Source organism: Schistocerca piceifrons, chromosome 2, assembly GCF_021461385.2.
Source record: "Schistocerca piceifrons isolate TAMUIC-IGC-003096 chromosome 2, iqSchPice1.1, whole genome shotgun sequence".
Taxonomy (NCBI): domain Eukaryota; kingdom Metazoa; phylum Arthropoda; class Insecta; order Orthoptera; family Acrididae; genus Schistocerca; species Schistocerca piceifrons.
The window spans coordinates 820,082,394-820,102,372 of NC_060139.1; the positions used below are offsets into that span (position 1 = coordinate 820,082,394).

At 44.7% G+C, this 19,979-nt stretch overlaps 1 protein-coding gene across 1 annotated transcript in view; it reads right to left on the reverse strand.

Annotated features, from left to right (window-relative positions):
- The window catches only part of LOC124775896 (lysine-rich arabinogalactan protein 19-like), a 90,398-nt gene extending 71,489 nt beyond the window's left edge, over positions 1 to 18,909 (reverse strand). Inside the window, exon 1 of the mRNA XM_047250730.1 lies at positions 18,805 to 18,909. Coding sequence (XP_047106686.1) covers positions 18,805 to 18,909 — 105 coding nt within the window. The remainder of the gene's footprint in view (positions 1 to 18,804) is intronic.
- Positions 18,910 to 19,979: the final 1,070 nt, after the last annotated feature.

A 19,979-nucleotide genomic window follows, 5' to 3' on the forward strand; every position in this document is an offset into this window, starting at 1 on the left:
GGATACAAAAGACGGTCCAGGGGCGATATACACAAAGCTTTCTTTCTTCCGGTGACGCCGTGCAGAACGGCTGACCACCTCTACGGCGCTTCCATCACAGAGCGTCAGGCAGACGATTACACGCTTGCCAGCTGGGCTCGTCGGCAATAACGGATGCACCGACGGGGCAATGCGCCGACTAGTCACACAGTTGCAGACGGCGCGAGACAAAACATGACAGCGAGCGGCCAACACGCGCGGTTTCATCCGACTCCCATGGGCCGGGAGGGGCCCCTCCTCGTGGAAGAAAGCGTCGTGGGTCGTTTTTCCCTTCGGAGCGTCGTAATTAACAGCTAGGCGACTCCCAGCGGCCCCGGCCGGCCGGCACAAGGCGTTATTGCAAGAATGTTAATGGCGTGGCTCGCAGCTGGGAGAATTTCCAATCTGAGGAGGCGCTCAAGCTGAAAGCGAGCGCGGCTCTGCGTTCGGCTCCCCCGCGTGTGCCTTTTTCTGCGGCCACCCGAGCCTCGGGGCGGCAGCGGCGGCGGCCACCGGATGCGCTTCTTGCAGAGGCGCTGGGCAGCTCTGCCGTTCCTCCGACACACGGCTCACCGCGCAAGCCCGTCTAGCGTGGCTCCGGTGCCACTCTCACCCTGTTCTCCCTTCTGCGTTGCTATCACAAAAGAATAACCCTAGACTCCGCTGTTCTTTACCCGTATTTACAGTAAAGCGCCAAAGAAACTGGTATAGGCATGTGTATTCAATTACAGAGATATGTAAACAGGCAGAATACGGCGATGCGATCGTCAACGCCTACATAAGACAACAAGTGTCCGTCGCAGTTGTTAGATTGGTTACTGCTGCTACAGTGGCAGGTTATCAAGATTTAAATGAATTCAACGTGGTGTTATAGTCGACGGAGCATCTCCGGGGTAGCGACGAAGTGGGTATTTTTCCGTACGATCATTTCACGAAGGTACCGTGAATGTCACGAATCCGGTAAAACATCAAATCTCCGACATCGTTGCCGCCGAAAAAAGATCCTGCAAGAACGGGACAGGAGTGCAACCCTTCGGCAAAGTGCTGCGGATTTCAATGCTGGGCCATCAACAAGTGTCAGCGTGAGAACCAACGAAACATCATCGATATGGGCTTTCGGAGCTGAAGGCCCGCTCGTGTACCCGTGATGACTGCACGATACAAAGCTTTACGCCTCGCCTGGGCCCGTCAACACCGACATTGGCTTGTTGATGACTGGAAACATGTTGCCTGGTCGAAAGAGTTTCGTTTCATATTGTATCGAGCGGATGGACGTAAACGGAAATGGAGACAACCTCATGAATCCATGGACCCAGCATGTCAGCAGGAGATTGTTCAAGCTACAGGAGGCTGTGTAACGGTGTGGGGTGTACGCAGTAGGAGTGATATGGGACCCTGACACGTGTAGATACGACACGTGTAGATACGACACGTGTAGATACGACACGTGTAGATACGACAGGTGACACGTACGTAGGCATCTTGTCTGATCACCTGCATCCATTGTGCATTCCAACGGACTCGGGCAATTCTAGCAGGACAATGTGACACCCCACACGACCAGAATTGCTACAGAGTGGTTCCAGAAACATGGTACGCTGGCCACTAGACTCCCCAGACATGAACATTAATTAGCATATCTGAGATGCCTTTCAACGTACTGATCAGAAGAGATCTCGAACACCTCGTACTCTTATGGACAGCTCTGCAGAATTCAAGTTGTCAATTTCCTCCAGCATTACTTAAGATATTAGTCGAGTCCGTGCCACGTCGTGTTGTGGCACTTCTGCGTGCTCGCGGGGGCCTTATACGGTATTATGCAGGGGGTACCAGTTTCTTTGGCTCTTCATTGTATTCAGTTTCACACTATTGACCGACAACTACATCCAGGCGAAAATTGGCTCCAGTTAATCTGGATGTATTTTTGGAGTAATATCTGAATCGCGATTCAGTTAATAGATGTTTTAAACCTGCCCTGCAATATGGGAATTCCTTCCATCTCAATAAAACAAATGAAATTTACTCCACCACCTACTTATAGACGAAAATTGGCTCCTGGTTAATTAGCTCCATTGTAGTTAATAGTGGTATTAGACAAGATTATTCTCTGAGCCCGCTACTTTTTAATATAGTTATGGACAAGGTGATAAAGAAGATATTGGCTGGTAGTAGTCATGGACGAGGTGATAAAGGAGGTTTTGGTTGGTAGTGGTTGTAGATTGCGAGATGAAGAAATAAAATCATAGTTACGCCGACGATGTAATTCTGCTGGCAAACAGTGATGGCAGCTTGCATAACGTTTACACATATTTAACGTGGCAGCAAAAACCTAAATATGGCCATATTCATTCAAAAAACCAAATGTATGACCACATCTGTAGTAACAATTAGATGCAATTTGGTAGTGGATTGAAATATTATTCAACAGGAATGACATTTAAATATCTCTGTATCGAACTGTACAGCTGTGGAAATGTCGTGAAGGAAGTTAGAATACAACTAGCAAAAGCAAACAAATTGGCAGGGTGTTCAAATGATACTATTTGGAAAAACAAGCATACAGGAAAAGAACGAAAGGCAGGACTATATAAAATACTAGTGAGACCAGTTATGACATACACAACTGAGGCAACGAAAAGACTTTTGGAAACGACCGGAATGAAAATGCTGCGAAGGATTACAGGGAAGACACTTAGACCTCTGCTTAAGACAGTGTTACTACTCAGGGAACATATACGTTGAAAGGTAAACTGGTATGTGCATTTTAAATGGTTTAATGCGTCTATATACATTTAATTGGTTTTACGTTGCTTTATGTACATTTATTCATTTGGTCACTGTCACATAGCTTTTAAAAATTCAGAAGATTCATCCACCAGGACGCAGTCTGGCGACTTGCGTAGCTGATAACACGGACAGTCGGTACACTGTCATATGCGCTTTACTCACCTGTTAAGGTCCAAACAGCAGAACTGATGACATGGACAATCGGTATATTGCCTTATGGATTACACTGAACTTTCACGAGCCAAGCAGCATGGTCGTAGATGATGAGAATCACCGAGGGTACACTGTTGTATAGGCTGTACTTGACTTGATATGATCCCCGAAGCAATGTCGGGGCTGACACACAGATAATCAGTACACTGTTAGATGAGCAATATGAACCTGCTACCACCCAAGCAGCATTGTCGGAACTGATGACACGGACAAACGGTACACTGTCATATGAACTATATCGACCTGCTGCAATCCAAGCAACACGTCTCTGATGTGATGTCTGTTGTGAGGTCTACTTGTTTGGGACTCCAAACACTGGAACAGTACCACACCAGCATCCTCCTAATACTCATATTACGCGATCATCGTAGTTCATATAGATATTTAGTACTATACACAACTATATGATGTGACTTGGTCGTCATGTTCACCAGTAACCTTTTAATGTGATAGTATCTTCTTATTTCTCCTTGTTATACGCGATATCTTACATTTATCCACATTTACAGAGCGCTCCCATTCATAACAAGTAAAATTTTATCCGTGAATTCCTGCAGTTCCTTACGATCGTCCAACAACGACACTTCGCTGTACACAACTGCATCGGCAGGCGATCGACCTTAAAGAGCTGTTGATCCTGTGCAATAAATCCTTTATGCGTACTGAAAACATTAGAGAGCTGTTACAATTCCTTAGGGCCCACCCGATGTTAATTACGTTTATGGCTTCCACTAGTCAAACATTCGTCGAGTCAGTCACATATTTACGAAAAAGCATCGTGTAATGGTATCTTGGTTGGTAGTCGACAATATAGTGTGTATTGTGTTATGGTCTTCAGTCCAAAGACTGGTTTGATGCAGCTCTCCATGCTACTCTATCCTGTACAAGCCTCTTCATCTCCGAGTAACTACTGTAGCCCAAGTACTTCTAAATCTGCTTACTGTATTCATCTCTTGGTCTCCCTCTACGATTTTTAGCGCCCACACTTCCCTCCAGTTCGAAATTGGTGATCCCTTGGCGTCTCAGAATCCTACCAACCAATCCTTTATTCTAGTCAGGTTGTGTCACCAATTTCTCTTCTCCCCAATTATATTCAGTACCTCCTCATTAATTACGTGATATACCCACCTAATCTTCAGCATACTTCTTTAGTACCACATTTTAAAAGCTTTTACTCTCTTTTGTCTAAAGTGCTTATTGTCCATGTTTCACTTACGTATATGGCTACACCTCATACAAATACTTTCACAAAAGACCTCCTGACGCTCAAATCTATACTCGATGTTAACAAATTTATCTTCTTCAGAAACACGTTTCTTGCTATTACCTGTCTACATTTTATATCCTCTCCGATCATCATCAGTTACTTTGCTGCCCAAATAGCAAAACTCATCTACTACTTCAAGTGTCTCATTTCCCAACCTAATTCGCCCAGAATCATCTAATTTGATTCGACTACATTCCATTATCCTCATTTTGCTTTTTTGATGTTCATCTTATATCCTTCTTTCAGTTTCATCAGCTGTTGTGAACTGCAGAAATTGGCCAACTTTCATTTTTATCATAGTTAACAAATCAAAGAGAAGCGCGAAATTTGCTCATTATCACTTCCAACTGTCAACTCGTTTACTTACGCACCAAGGTTGCTCAAGTCAGTTTGTTACAAATTCCGTTTTCCATCAGCTTTGGAAGTATGTGCTGTCACAACGGAGACACTGTACTAATCGTGTGAGCAGCAGAGTTTTGTGAATCGCAAGAAGCGTGGTCTTTGGACGCGACGTTTATCAATAACCAGTCGACTGGTATCCTGGAGAGAAAACCCTGCAGTGGGTCGTGTTTATTTCTGGCAGTGGCCGTGTGTCGTGTCGTGTCGCCAGCGATGGCGATGGCAATGACGGCATGGCGGCACATGCTTGTGTCTTAAATACGGCGCGGCCATCAAACTTTGGCCATGATTCATTTCTGCCGTCGGCAGATAATATTTTAGCGGAAACTTGTGCTGGGGCCCGAGGGCTGATCGATGCATCGCGGCACCGCAAGGCACTATACGCGCAACACGTGAGCCACTGCCATCCAATAACCTCCTCCGTCCCCAGTGTGGCACAAGCTGTATTAAGATCAGGAGGCGGTGCAAGTGATGTAGCGGTTGAAATGCTATTGCTTTATTCCTTCCTGGATGTTATGACTATAGCTGAGATGTAGTCATGCTATAAAATCTTCTCTTTCTTCCCACATAAATCTGCAGTGTTTCCGCTACGTTTCGAAAGGCGTAAAAGACCGATGACGCCAGAAGATAGACAGAAAATTCCTAATACGCTGCGTACTGCGTTTGCGTACACATGAATACCGTAAGACCGTTGCTATTTACAATATACATAAATGACCTTGTGGATAACATCGGAAGTTCACTGAGGCTTTTTGCAGATGATGCTGTAGTATATCGAGAGGCTGTAACAATGGAAAATTGTACTGAAATGCAGGAGGATCTGCAACGAATTGACGCATGGTGCAGGGAATGGCAATTGAATCTCAATGTAGACAAGTGTAATGTGCTGCGAATACATAGAAAGAAAGATCGTTTATCATTTAGCTACAATATAGCAGGTCAGCAACTGGAAGCAGTTAATTCCATAAATTATGTGGGAGTAGGCATTAGGAGTGATTTAAAATGGAATGATCATATAAAGTTGATCGTCGGTAAAGCAGATTCCAGACTGAGATTCATGGGAAGAATCCTAAGGAAATGCAATCCGAAAACAAAGGAAGTAGGTTACAGTGCACCTGTTCGCCCACTGCTTGAATATTGCTCAGCAGTGTGGGATCCGTACGAGATAGGGTTGATAGAAGAGATGGAAAAGATCCAACGGAGAGCAGCGCGCTTCGTTACAGGATCATTTAGTAATCGCGAAAGCGTTACGGAGACGATAGATAAACTCCAGTGGAAGACTTTGCACGAGAGCGCTCAGTAGCTCGGTACGGGCTTTTGTTGAAGTTTCGAGAACATACCTTCACCGAGGAGTCAAGCAGTATATTGCTCCCCCCTACGTATATCTCGCGAAGAGACCATGAGGATATGCCCACACAGAGGCATACCGACAATCTTTCTTTCCACGAACGATACGAGACTGGAATAGAAGGGAGAACCGATAGAGGTACTCAGAGTACCCTCTGCCACACACCGTCAGGTGGCTTGCGGAGTATGGATGTAGATGTAGATGTCGAAGACACTAACAGGCTCAAAGCATATCGCTTTAATGGAAGACGTGGCTAATTACTTTACAGGCTACTTAACTATTTCTGAAAAAGAACAGGTAATTTTTTAAAGAAACAAGCACTTGCAGTAGGATACAGAGCAGATAAAACAACACAGAAAAACTCAAAACACAGAAAACATCTACAGGTATATACACTGACGGGAAAAAAATTGCATCACCAAAAAATAATTAGTCTAGAACAGTGAAATTTCGGGAATACATATGTCTAGGTAACATATTTAAGCAATTAACATTGCAAGATCACAGGTTAAGGTACGCGCGAGATAAGCCATTGCAAATGTGAAATGATGGTACATTAACAATCGGTGTAGCCCCGAAACGGCGAATGCAAACTTGCATGTATTGTGTTGTACAGGTGCCAGATGTCAGTTCGTGGAATGGAGTTTCACGTCTCTTGCATTTGGTCGGTCAATACAGGCACGGTTAATGATGTCTGTTGATGACGCTGGACTTGTCGTCCAGTGATTCAAAAAATGGTTCAAATGGCTCTGAGGGCTGTGGGACTTAACTTCTGAGGTCATGAGTCCCATAGAACTTAGAACTACTTAAACCTAACCAACCGAAGGACATCACGCACATCCATGCCCGACGCAGGATTCGAACCTGCGACCGTAGCGTTCACGCTGTTCCAGACTGTAGCGCCTAGAACCGCTTGGCCACCCCGGTCGGCTCCAATGATTCCCATGTGTGCTTGACTGGAGACAGATCTGGTGAGCGGCCAAGACAACATGTCGACTCTCTGTGGAGCATGTTGGGTCAACAGCGATATGTGGGTGAGAGTTATCCAACTGCAAAACACCTCCTGGAATGCTGTTCATGAATGGCAACACAACAGATCGAATCACCAGAATGATGCACAGCCCTGTAGTCAGGATGCTGGGATAAATACGAGAGTGCTCCTACTGACGTAAGAAATCGCGTCGCAGACCGTAACTGCAAGTGTAGGTCCGGTGCAACTAGCACGCAAGCGAGATGGTTGCAGACCCTCAAGCAGCCTCCTCCTAACCAACATGAGGCCACCACTGGCACCGAGGCAGGACCAGTTTTCATCAGAAAACACACCCTCCACCTGCCTTCTAATGAGCTCTCGATTGACACCACTGAAGTCGCAAAAGGCAGTGGTTTGCGGTCAGAGCGGAATGCACGCAATATGGCGTCTGGCGCGGAGCTGTCAATGAACTAAGCGATTTGTAACCATTATATCACTGTCATGCCTACTGCTGCTCAAACTGCTGCTGCAGATGCAGTACCGTGCTACAAGGGCGTACGCCGAACACGGTCTTTCCTCTCGGCAGTGCCGCGTGGCCGTTCAGAGCCCAGTGTTCTTGCTACCGTACATTCTCGTGACCACCGGTGCCAGCAATCATGTACAGTGTCTACATTCCTGTGAAGTCTTTCTGCGCTATCGTAGAAGTAGCATCCAGCTGTTGTAGCCCTATACATGTCCTCGTTCAAACTCAGTGAGGTGTTCATAATCTCAAAGGATCCTAATGGTGACTGAAACGTCCCCTTAGAAAAATTATTGAATTGCTGTGCTGGTAAACCCCTTATGTTATTTGATTTTCAAACAGCTGAGCAGAACTGAACGTACTCAGACATTTAGTTCTTTACTTATTCTCACCAACACTAAACTGACACACAATATTTTTAGCGCAACGCAACCTGACTTTCAAAAATCCCTACAAAAGAATGGCCCCGACTAACAATAACCTATACCTTACATGAATCACTCACCTCACAAAAATCTTCGTTACTCGAACTACTGCAATACAGCGAGCGCCACTGCTGCCAGCTAAATAAAAGATTCTAACTACTGAAGGAACTAACTACTGATAGGCATAGTTAGCAAATGAAATATTTTGATAAAGAACAAACAATGTATTTACCTTAATAGTGTTCAAAAGTCATAATATATATATCAGTTCATGACATCCAGTCTTACAAATTTACTGTCTCTGATGGACACAGGTCCAGATCATCCGCTCTGAAAACTCCGCCATCTCTCTCCCCACATACACCATTGCTGGCGGCTCATCTCCAACTGCGCAACACTACGTGCTGCCCAACACTACAATAGCAAATTCCAACAATGCAAACCAGTCACAGACTGCACACAGAACAGTCAGTGATTTTCATATAGAGCGCTACATGGCGTTACCAACATAAAAACCTAAACAGCCTACTTAGATGACGACTGTTACAGCGTATACTTAAAGAAAACCTGATTTGCATTTTTATAGTTGCGCTATTAGCGCCACTCTTATCTGACTGGCGTGAAATTTGGATAAACATCATGTTTCAGATGTAGAAACACGCTCAGCAAATTTCGTTTAATTCGTACAATCCTTGTAGGTGTTATAATTTTTCCGTCAGTGTACATAGAACAGCTATTCAGAAATTTTAAAACAAGATACGCGTATCACACCAAAGCTCTTTCCAAAGTAGTGGTTCCCACAGTACATTTGCTGACAGCTCTCTCAGACTCAGAATAAGGAGCAAGTGAACGTCAACAGGGAATAGTCACTCAACAGTAATATAAACACTGTGTTTTGCGGAAGTTCAAAAGTATAACATACGAGTGACGTTCCCATGTACCATAGTTACGTGTGTGTTTTCATAACAGATGAGAATGCAGGTGAAAACATATAATACGAAAATAGCTGTGAGTAATCGCGAAACATAGTTGCGAAATATTTTCACGGAACAAAATTGGATTTATAAATAAAGCACTTTGTTAACTCGCAAACCAAAGTCACAATAACATCATTTAGTTGTACATGACAAGGTACTGATATACAGTAATGGAAAGAAACAGAAAGTAAGGTAATAAAACAGGCATAAAATGCGTTTAGATAAAATTTCATTACAATAATTATTATTTAAAACATGTTTGCTTTTTTGGAAGACTGACTGTGACCCATTGATGATGGGACAAAGGTGGTGAAACATATTCGAGCACTTAAGGGGGGATAGGACGTCAAACGGGCCAACTTGGAGTAGGAGAGGCACAGCAGGACATTTTAATTTCCACTGTCTACACTTTTACAAATAAATTCATAGAACTTCGTCACTTTGAACAGGAAGGAATCGGGATTCACACTCATAGCAATCGAAGAGCTAAAACATAAGAAATTAATTTTTTTTACATGTAAAATTTCATCATCTTTTCACTTACTATTGGCTGCATTTGTTGCTGTCGGTTCACTTTTCTCCATAAGTAAGAGTGATTTTTCGATGAATTTCGCACAGCATACAAACCATGCTTGCAGGTGTATGAAACTCTAGAATTTATTCAATTTATGAAAAAAATGATTGAGCTGTAACATTTTAAACCTCATGTCTCGAAAAAACTCGAATTTTATAGCTAATTATCTCAATTTTTACCACAGTTTTTAATAGATTTGGAAAATTCTAGTGTTTCATACACCTGTAAGTATGGTTTGTACTCTGTGCAAAATTCATGGAATTATCTCTATTACTTCTGAAGAAAAGTGCACCTATAGTAAAAAATGCAGTCAATAGTAAGTAAAAAAATGATGCAATTTCACATCTAAAACAAATTATTTTGTTATGTTTTTGCACTTCCACTGCTATGAGTGTGAATCCTGAATCCTTCCTCGTCATGCTGACAAAGTTTTATGAATTTATTTGTAAAAGTATAGACAGTGGAAATTAAAATGTCCTGTGGTGCCTCTTCTGCTCCAAGTCGGCCTGTTTGACACACTACCCCGCTTAAGAAGAGCAGTTGTTTGCACAATACCCGACCCGATTTCCCATAATGAAAACAAGTAGCTATGACAGGTGTTCGTAGAACAAGCTTGTATGCCTCCTTGCCCCAATAATGAGACGGGCTAGAAGTATTTATTGATGTTGAAATTATTTTGAGCTATCCAATGTTTTCACTGTACACTCGTAAATTACGTCCACAATTAATCAAATGTTTGTGGTTAAATAAAACGGACTGTCAATTCCTATTTCGTGTAAAGCTTGTTGTACTTATACGTTAAAGAAAACTTTATTTTACGTTCTATTACTACACTAGTCCTTCATAGCAATGGTTGCACAAAAGGTACATTGAAGATTGTGATTTCGTGTTCCGCCGACGAGGGTCGAGCACAAGCCCAGATTGGGCATGGAGGTGAAAAGATATCGGTCGTGCTCTTTTGAAGGGAACTATCACAACATTGCCGGCCGCTGTGATCGAGCGGTTATAAGCGCTGCTGCTACGGTAGCAGGTTTGAATCCTACATCGGGCGTGGATACGTATGATGTCCTTAGGTTAGTTAGATTTAAGTAGTTCTACGTCTAGGGGACTGATGACCTCAGATGTTAAGTCCCATAGTGCTCAGAGCCATTTGAACCATTTTTTATCACAACATTTTCCTCAAAAAATTGTTCAAATGGTTCTGAGCACTATGGGACTTAACATCTGAGGTCATCAGTCCGCTATAACTTAGAACTACTTAAACCTAACGACTCTAAGGACGTCACACACATCCATGCCCGAGGCAGGATTCGAACCTGCGACCGTAGCGGTCGCACGGTTCCAGACTGAAACGCCTAGAACCGCTCGGCCACACCGGCGGGCCATTTTCCTCATTCATTACCCTATCAGTCCACCTAATTTTCAACATTCATTTGTAGCACCACATCTCAAATACTTCGATCCTCTTCTTTTCCCACAGTGCATGCTTCGCTATCATAAAATGCTGTGCTTCAAACGCACATTTTCAGAAATATCTTCCTCGCATTAAGGCCTATATTTGATACTAGCAGACTTCTTTTGGCCAGGAAGGCCGTTTTTGCTAGTGCTAGTCTGCTTTGGATGTCCTCCTTGCTCCGTCCGTCATGGGTTATTTTGCTGCAGAGGTAGCACAATTCCTTAACTTCATCTATTTCTTGATCACCAAACCTGACGTTAAGTTTCTTGCTGTTCTCATTTCTGTTACTTCTCATTACTGTCATCTTTCTTCGATTTACTCTCAATCCATACACTGTACTCATTAGACTGTTCATACCATCCAACAGATCCTCTAATTCTACTTCATTTTCACTGAGGTTAATACTGTCAAAAGCGAATCTTATCATTGGCTACAGCAAACGATGATGTTGTAGTCTTCAGTGCAGAGACTGGTTTGATGCAGCTCTCCATGCAGCTCTATCCTGTTTCTTCATCTCCCAGTACCTACTGCAACCTACATCCTACTGAATCTGTTTGGTGTATTCATCTCTTGGTCTCCCTCTACAATTTTTACCCTCCACGCTGCCCTCCAATACTAAGCTGGTGCTCCTTTAATGTCTCAGAGTATGCCCTACCAACCGATCCCTTCTTCTAGTCAAATTGTGCCACAAATTTCACTTCTCTCCAATTCTATTCAATACCTCCTCATTAGTTATGTGATCTACCCATCTAATCTTCAGCATTCTTCTGTAGTATCACATTTCGAATGCTTCATTCTCTTCTTGTCCAAACTATTTATCGTCCACGTTTCACTTCCATACATGGCTACACTCCATACAAATACTTTCAGAAACGACTTCCTGACACGTAAATCTATACTCGATGTTAACAAATTTCTCTTGTTCAGAAACGCTTTCCTTGCTATTGCCAGTCTACATTTTATATCCTCTCTACTTCGACCAGCAAACGATATTACTCTGAAAAGAGCCACCGGATCCTGAACAACCTCTGTAGATTTGTACGTGGAGCTCGGCTTCACCTTGAGCCTTTACGTCATGTGTTTATAAGGCTTGTTGAGTTGTATAGCGTAACGGAAGTCCAAGGAACCGAAAGCATGACAAAGTATTTCTGTTACTGCGGAACAACGGTTGTTTTTCAAGGTTGTGTCCCCTCGGGTGCTGCGCCACTGTCACACCTACCAATCCGATACGGTGAAACTCAGCAACTGCGACTTCTGGGAGAAGCACTTGCTCCTTTTCTTTGTTTCTCAGCTTTCCTTTCCTTTTTTTCCCCATCTCGCCCCCCCCCCCTTCCAACCACCCTCTCCCCTTCTTCACTCCTTACCTCGCAAGTGCTGCCACTGGTACCACCGAGCTCGCATCTCCCACACCCGAGGAAGCAGCCGCCAAGTTTATTGCATATTAAATGCTCGAAACAATGCCGCCGGCGCGTCTCATTATGCATGTGTTCATTTTCATCATATTTCAAAGCGGCCGTAATAAACATGTAATTAGTGGGCGTAGATTATTACTGGCCACGAAGAATGAGCGAGCGGGCGACTGAATGCATAGCAGCAGTAGGGGGCGCGCGCTCGACTCTTTTCTCTCTCACGTACACGCACGCCGTTTCCACTTGTTACGCAGCACTGAACAGACGTGCGTCCTATTGTTCGGGTGGCGCGGGGCGTCCATCGTTTCCAGGGACGGACTCGCTCACTCTCCCTGTCCCCCCCCCCCCCCCACCCGGTTTTTTCCCTCCTCCTGGTATCGGAAGATCGAGCAGCGAACGCCGCCGCGACAAGCGAAGCGGCGAATGCGCCTTTTCCGCCGGCCGCCGTACGAGTCCCCGCGTATCACCAGTGGCTATTTATAGTGGCTGCTAATATATCTCTGTACAGTACAGCGAGTGAGCATCGGCCGCAGGCACACACACACACACACACACACACACACACAAACACGCTGATGTACGGCCGGCACGCTGCCGAACTAGAGAAATAAAACTTTGGGTAATAACTGTCCCACTAACTTCCCTTAATGCGTGGATAATGGATAAAATTGCAGTTTCCGAGCATTCGACTCATACGGCAATTCTGAACAGTGACAGCACGCCTGACCTGGCGCCAAACCACGGCTCTTCTTCCCCCCTCCTCCCACCTCCAACTAACCCAACTACAACCGAGTCATCCCTCACCTCCCACCGCAACCCCCGCACTTCATTCGGTCCTCACAGTGGAGTGGAGGAGCGGGAGGAGTGATAGGGGGTGGGGCGGGGGAGAGGGGGTGGGGGGAGAAGAAGAAGAACTGGCGAACAATTCGAAGGTTGCATGCCTCGCTCGGAGCGCGCGCGCGCCGGATTCCCGAAACAAACTGCGTCTTCGTGTTGTCCGATATGCACGTAATCGCTATCTCCTCCCTTTATAGCCCCCTACATTGTTTGATGTCTGCGGCCAACTTTTATGTAAATGTGCTGCGCTTGGCGAAGGGCATTAGTTACCGTTCTGGGCAGTTTTAATTCCACCTGTATAAACTTCTGCTGTACCGAGGGAATAAAAAAAAAGGGGTTTCCGAAATGAGTCCCTATAAATAATGAGTTGCAGACATGCTCGCTGCAGCGGGGACGGAAGGTTTTCTGATGACTTCCTGAACATGTGAAATTTTCCACAGTAACAATATTCACTTTTGATTAACCTATTACTGCCGCTTTTTGTGCCGTAATGGTAGTATAATAGAAGAATGGTGGAAACAAAAATGAACACGAAAAGTAATATGCACATTCCGTATTTGTGAACAGATGAGCCAGTGTCTCCAAAAAAGCCGGCCGGAGTGGCCGTGGGGTTCTAGGCGCTACAGTCTAGAACCGCGAGACCGCTACGGTCGCAGGTTCGAATCCTACCTCGCGCATCGATGTGTGTGATGTCCTTAGGTTAATTCGGTTTAAGTAGTTCTAAGTTCTAGGGGACTGAGGACCTCAGAAGTTGAGTCCTATAGTGCTGAGAGCCATTTCCAAAAAATGGCTCTGAGCACTCTAGAACCTAGAACTACTTAAACCTAACTAACCTAAGGACACCACACATCCATGCCCGAGGCAGGATACGAACCTGCGGCCGTAGCGGTCGCGTGGCTCCAGACTGTAGCGCCTAGAACCGCTCGGCCACTATGGCCAGCTCTCTTTTCAAACCATCGAGCGTGATATATATATATATATATATATATATATATATATTCGTACAAATGAATGTATATAGCATCATTTCCTTTGTACAAAGCTATAAGGTTCAAATGATAGATCGAATAGAGTAAATTCTTCAACAATACTCCCATTCACCCAAATACGAGTAAAAACGCTGTTTCATTTCAGACATCGCAATTATGCTACATTATAAATACTCATTTCTTTCATTTTCACGGAAAGAAATAGGTTTGCGATTGTTTTGTTTTTTTACTAATTCATGTTCTGAATTGCCAGAATTTCAGTAACTCCAGATATAGCTCAGAAAATAATTTTCATTGCTCCATTTTAAATGAAGCTAAATAATAAACACAAAATACGTAGAACAATACGCTGAAGACATTGGAAAATCGAATTTACCCCATAATATTTGTAGAGTTCCCGTCCCAAACATCTCTTGATAATGATTGATCTAATTCTAAAATACCTCACTGGCCCTTTCCAGGGTAGGAAACTGCCACATTTGTCCCCGATATCGATACAGCAACTGTCTCATTTGCATTCAATAGATGGCTTGAATCCAAACTGTTGTCTTGCTAATCATTTCAAGAACCTGGTTCCATTTCTGTCCTGAGGATGATAATTTACTGTAGGCTTCCCTTTTCAGTTTACTGGTTCATAATTACAACTGCTTAACAGCCGTTACGGAATGAATTCGCCAACTGAAAAAAAAATCCTAGAGTAGTGACAGTCATTTAACGTCTACCTCTGATCTGCCTTAATATAATATTGTATCCCAGTGGTTGCACTGTAAAAGACAAAACTAGTGCCACGTGCCATATTCCGGTCAACACGTGAGGGAACTTAACTTACCCTTTTAAAGCACCAAGTCTCTCATACAGTTTCTAGCAAAATAATGTGTTAAGTATGTTCGTATATAATTGGCAATACAATGGGGAACTGTAAGGCCAAAATTTGCCCTTCAGATACAAGTATAGTGTCCATGGAGCTCGTTGCAGTACTAGAAGCACTATGTTTCCTCTTGCGGATGCTAGCAGCTCTAAATTTCCTACTCAGACTTATTGTCTGCTCTAACAGGATTTAAAAATTTTGAATCTGTTTGGCTCAAAACTCCATTGAATACAGTATTATCAGAGTCTTGGAATAGACGAGTGGAGGAGAACAATCGTTAGTTGTGCTTGGTTGAAATCGTGAGATCACTGGCAACAAAGCTGCCGGCCGATTGGCCAAAGAAGCAGCTGCTACAGGGTACGCTACCTGTACTGCAATCCCAAGAACGGACTACCGATATGTTCTACGTACAGATATGATAGTAGACTTGCAGCGCGCATGGGAGAAAACAAAAAGACACGAAAGCAAGAAGTACGTAACAGAGCATCCGTCGGTCCCCTCTTCCACAAAATACCTTACGCTTTCAGTGTATGGGCAACTCGCTTCTCTATCTGCGAGGCTCAATTTTAACCACGGATATTTGCGTAAACATCCACATAAGCTGCATAACGTAGAGGCACCTTTCTGCTCATACGAAGAATAAGAGAGCGATGATCAAATTTTCTTTGGATGCCCCACACTACAAGTAACTACTGGAATACTTCTCCAAGAACTTGCGAAGGTTGGTCATCCATTGCCAACCTGTCTGACGGCTTTGTTGGCAAGATAGAATAAAAGACTTTTCAACGCAAAGTACAGAGTCACTGTCTGCCGCAGGTATCCACATCAAACACCAAAATGTCACACACAATGAATTGTACAAAAAGGGCTCTATAACATTTAAATTCAGAATGGTTATACTGCATTCATCGACCTGTAACTAAGTGTGTTCTGTGTTGAGTCCCAAGATTCACATTCTCGAGATGGGAGGTGCGTTAACCAGCTTTTGGTTTTCCATAGTTTCCCTCAACCATTCTCCACAGAATCGGCGAGGAAGGGAATATATGAAAACAGTGACAAGAAGAAGGGACGTCCGTTAGGACATCGCGAAATATTTTCCACGGTATTATAGGGAGCTGTAGAGGGTAAGAACTGTAGAGAGAGATTGGAATTCATCCAGCAAGTAACTGAGGACGTAGGCTGCAGTTGCTATTGTGAGATGAAGAAGCTGGCACAGAAGAGAAATTCGTGGTGGACTGCATCAAACCAGTCGCATAAATGATACAATAAAAAAAATCCATTAATTCTTATTTCCCCCTGGATAGCAGGTCGGGTGTTGAAGTGTGGACGTGTGGATTCAAAATGGTTAGACTATACTGACGGCGTAGCCCACTTAGCGGTGCAGCTACAACAGTGTAAAGAACATCAGATAGTAAATGATGTGCTGTGTTTGTGGGAAGACTGTTCGAAGCAGAGAAAAAACAACGTACAAACTGACGAGTGTACATATTAAGGTACCCCATGTAAAAATATGTGCTCTTATACCTGTTACTCCCTGTATAATTCGCACGATAAAATTGGCTTTCACCTTAGTTTTACTCAGGGCCCACATTAATACATACTTAGATCACCTACCACTTAAGATTATACCTCTTAATGAGTAGATTACGACAGCATTTTAAATTGTTAAATTTGGATGGTAATTATATGAAATACTGAAAATCAAATTTTTGTTGCTTCTGGCAACCTGCACCTGGGACTGAATGACGACTGGCAGAGGATTTAAGCTTTTAGTTATACGGGTGATCTTGCAACTGTTTATGAGCAATTCGTCATATATATTCATCTTGAGGACTAACTGCCAGTCACGTTGAGCCACTGCCAGTCCCGCATCATTTAGCTGGAATTTACTGACGTTGAGACTCACCTACAAACTAAAAAAAATAAAAAAGGCACCAAGAAAGAATTATCGGAATGGGACAGAAGTCGATGTATGTGATTTACTTGTACAGACAAGAAAAATATTACAGTTTCTGAAAAGTTGGGTGATTTATACATGAGAAAATAGCTTCACATACTGAGCACGTCTATAAAGCATTGGTACATTTATCGCTCTTATGCAAGCAGTTATTCGGTTTGGCATTTATAGAGTTGTTGGATGTCCTGAGGAACATTGTGCCAAATTCTAATTGTTTTAGATCGCAAAAATCCCGATCTATTTGGACCCTCCTGCCCATAATGCTCCAAACTTCCTCAATTGGGGAGCCATCCGGTGACCTTGCTGGTCAAGTTAAGGTTTGACAAGCAGTAGAAATTGTCGCCGTGTGCGGTCGGCCATTATCTTGCTGAAATGTAAAGCCAGGATGGGTTGCCATGAAGGGCAATAAAACTTGGTGTAGAGCGTCGTTGACGAACCGATGTGTTTCAAGGCAGCCGCAGATACAACCCAAGTGTCCTGCTATGAAAAGCAGTGGCACCCCATACCACAACTCCTGTTCTTCGGGCCGTACGGCGGGCAAGAGTCAGATTGGTATCCCTTGCTTGTGTGAGGCGTCTCCAGAAGCGTCTTTGCTGGTCATCGGGCCTTTATCGGGGCTCAGTTCGCAGCAGTTCAGTCAGTGAGATTCCAATCCGAATGGACGCAACACCACTGCAGACTGGCTTGTTAGTGTTGAGAGGTCAATGGTACACGCCATACTGGACGCCGTGAAGCAGCGGTTGCACATCAGATTGATGGTAATGATGAATCCGGGGCTGTGAGTCCTCTCTTCCCGTTCTGTCAGCTCTCTAGGTGGGCCGCTTCCTTGATGACGCTGTGTTCGGCCATGTGGTTTACCCGTTCCTGTCGGCATCGCTCCTGTTCAAATGTCGAGCGATTCGCCGATTTCTCCAACAGGCTACTTTGAGCCGTACTGCACTTCTTCTCTCAAATGCTCACATCTGCCTATATTGTTGACGCACCTGTCTGTTTCATCTGAGTGGATGAAATCATATGCTGATATAGATATGTTACTGAATTGACGCATTTGAGATGTTGAAAATTGGGTGGACTGATGAGTTAAGGAATACGGAGGTTCTGCGCAGAATCGGAGAGGAAATGAATATGTGGAAAACACTGAGAAAGAGAAGGGACAGGATGATAGGACATCTATCAAGACATCAGGGAATGACTTCCATGGTACTTGTGCGAGCTGTAGAGGACAAAAACTGTAGAGGAAGACAGAGACTGGAATACATCCAGCAAATAACTGAGGACATAAGTTGCAGTTGCTGCTTTGAGATGAAGAGGAGGTTACCACAGGAGAGGAATTCGTGGCGGGTCGCGTCAAACCAGTCAGGAGATTGATGACTAAAAAAAACAAAATAAAAAAAAAAAACAAAAAAGAAATCGTTTTGTCCCCTGTTTACGGTCCCTGCAATCTGCGCGGTGAAATTGCGGTGCAGCGTCACACACTCATACATCGGCCGCCAGAGTTTAAAGTTTTGAATTTTTCCGTCGATACCTGTATGAATATCGTTTTGTGACCAATTTTTGGTTTTGTTTTGTTTTGGAGTGTATATTAAACAACGGACATCCGCGAACAGTCTCAGGAGCTACCGACGTAGTGCGCCGCCATTGCTCATGGAACAGTCGAGTCGTACAGAGTTCGCTGCAACCGTCGTCGGCATATTGTGCACGTTGTAGAAGCATTTTCTAATTGTCATCGTGAGATGGCGTCGACCGGACGATCGGATAAGGCGTCGCTTGGACATGCAGAAGAAAAAAACCGTCTGGACGACGAAAGAGAACCGCGTCGACAGCTGTGAAGGCGGGGGAGTCAGAGGGGCAGCGACGGCCGCGCCCGCCGCCGGGAACCCGCCGCCTGCTCGCATCCTGGTGTTCACCTCGGCTCGCCCCACACGTGTCTGGTGGGCGCCGCTCGTGACCGGGCGATTAGGCGCGCCACGGCGGGGCGGGCCGTGTCTCTGACACGGGGGCAGGACCGCCGCATCTCTCAAAGCCGCCGACTGACGGCGCCGAGCCGCAGCTGCCCACCACCACCAGCGAGCACGGCCGCACGCCCTCCTGCTCTGCTTTACAAGCCGCGCTCCGCTGCTGGCTAAGGAAGCCGGGGAGGGGGGGGGGGGAGGGAGGGGAATCTAACAAAAGGAGCCAATGGTCAGCGCCCCGCACACGACAAGTACCCGAAAGACATCACGATCGACGATGGAAAGATTACGTCAATATGGAATTCGCGAGCTCCTCCTGTGGTTTGCACAGTGTATTTAGCTGTGATTACGTAGGCTTTTCCGGCGTAATAAGTCTTGAAAGTCTCTTCGGGTTTGCTGCCGGATCCTAAAATCAACTTGACTCGATATTTCGGCGATCCAACTGGTCGCCATCTTCAGGAAAATGCTGCTTCTGCTGATGAGTCCCGCTGAGAACTGACGCCAGGTTGCAAATCGACGTCCTATATACGCCACCGTTCAGTGCACGGCGCATGCACCGCCCATCACGGTTTCTGCCTTCCAAAACAGGGAGGTGGCGCCGCCCTTAGTGAAACACTGCTGGCGACGATATATCACAATCAAGGCCGCACCGAAGAACGTCCAGTTTTGATGCGAGATAATAATGGATTCCACGTCTTGCTAAGAGGAAACCCATTGTCTCTGTTGATTAAATTATCAGCCAACCTAATTTCAATCGCCTCTTTACAGAAACTGTTCCAAAAACCGGAAATGTTAGCAACCACAACAGTTTCCTCAAATTTCATATTGTGTCCCTGTTTTGGAAGGCAGAAACCGTGATGGGCGGTGCATGCGCCGTGTACTGAACGGTGGCCTATATAGGACGTCGATTTGCAACATGGCGTCAGTTCTCAGAGGGACTCATCAGCAGAGGCAGCATTTTCCTGAAGATGGCGACCAGTTGGATCGCCGAAATATCGAGTCAAGTTGATTTT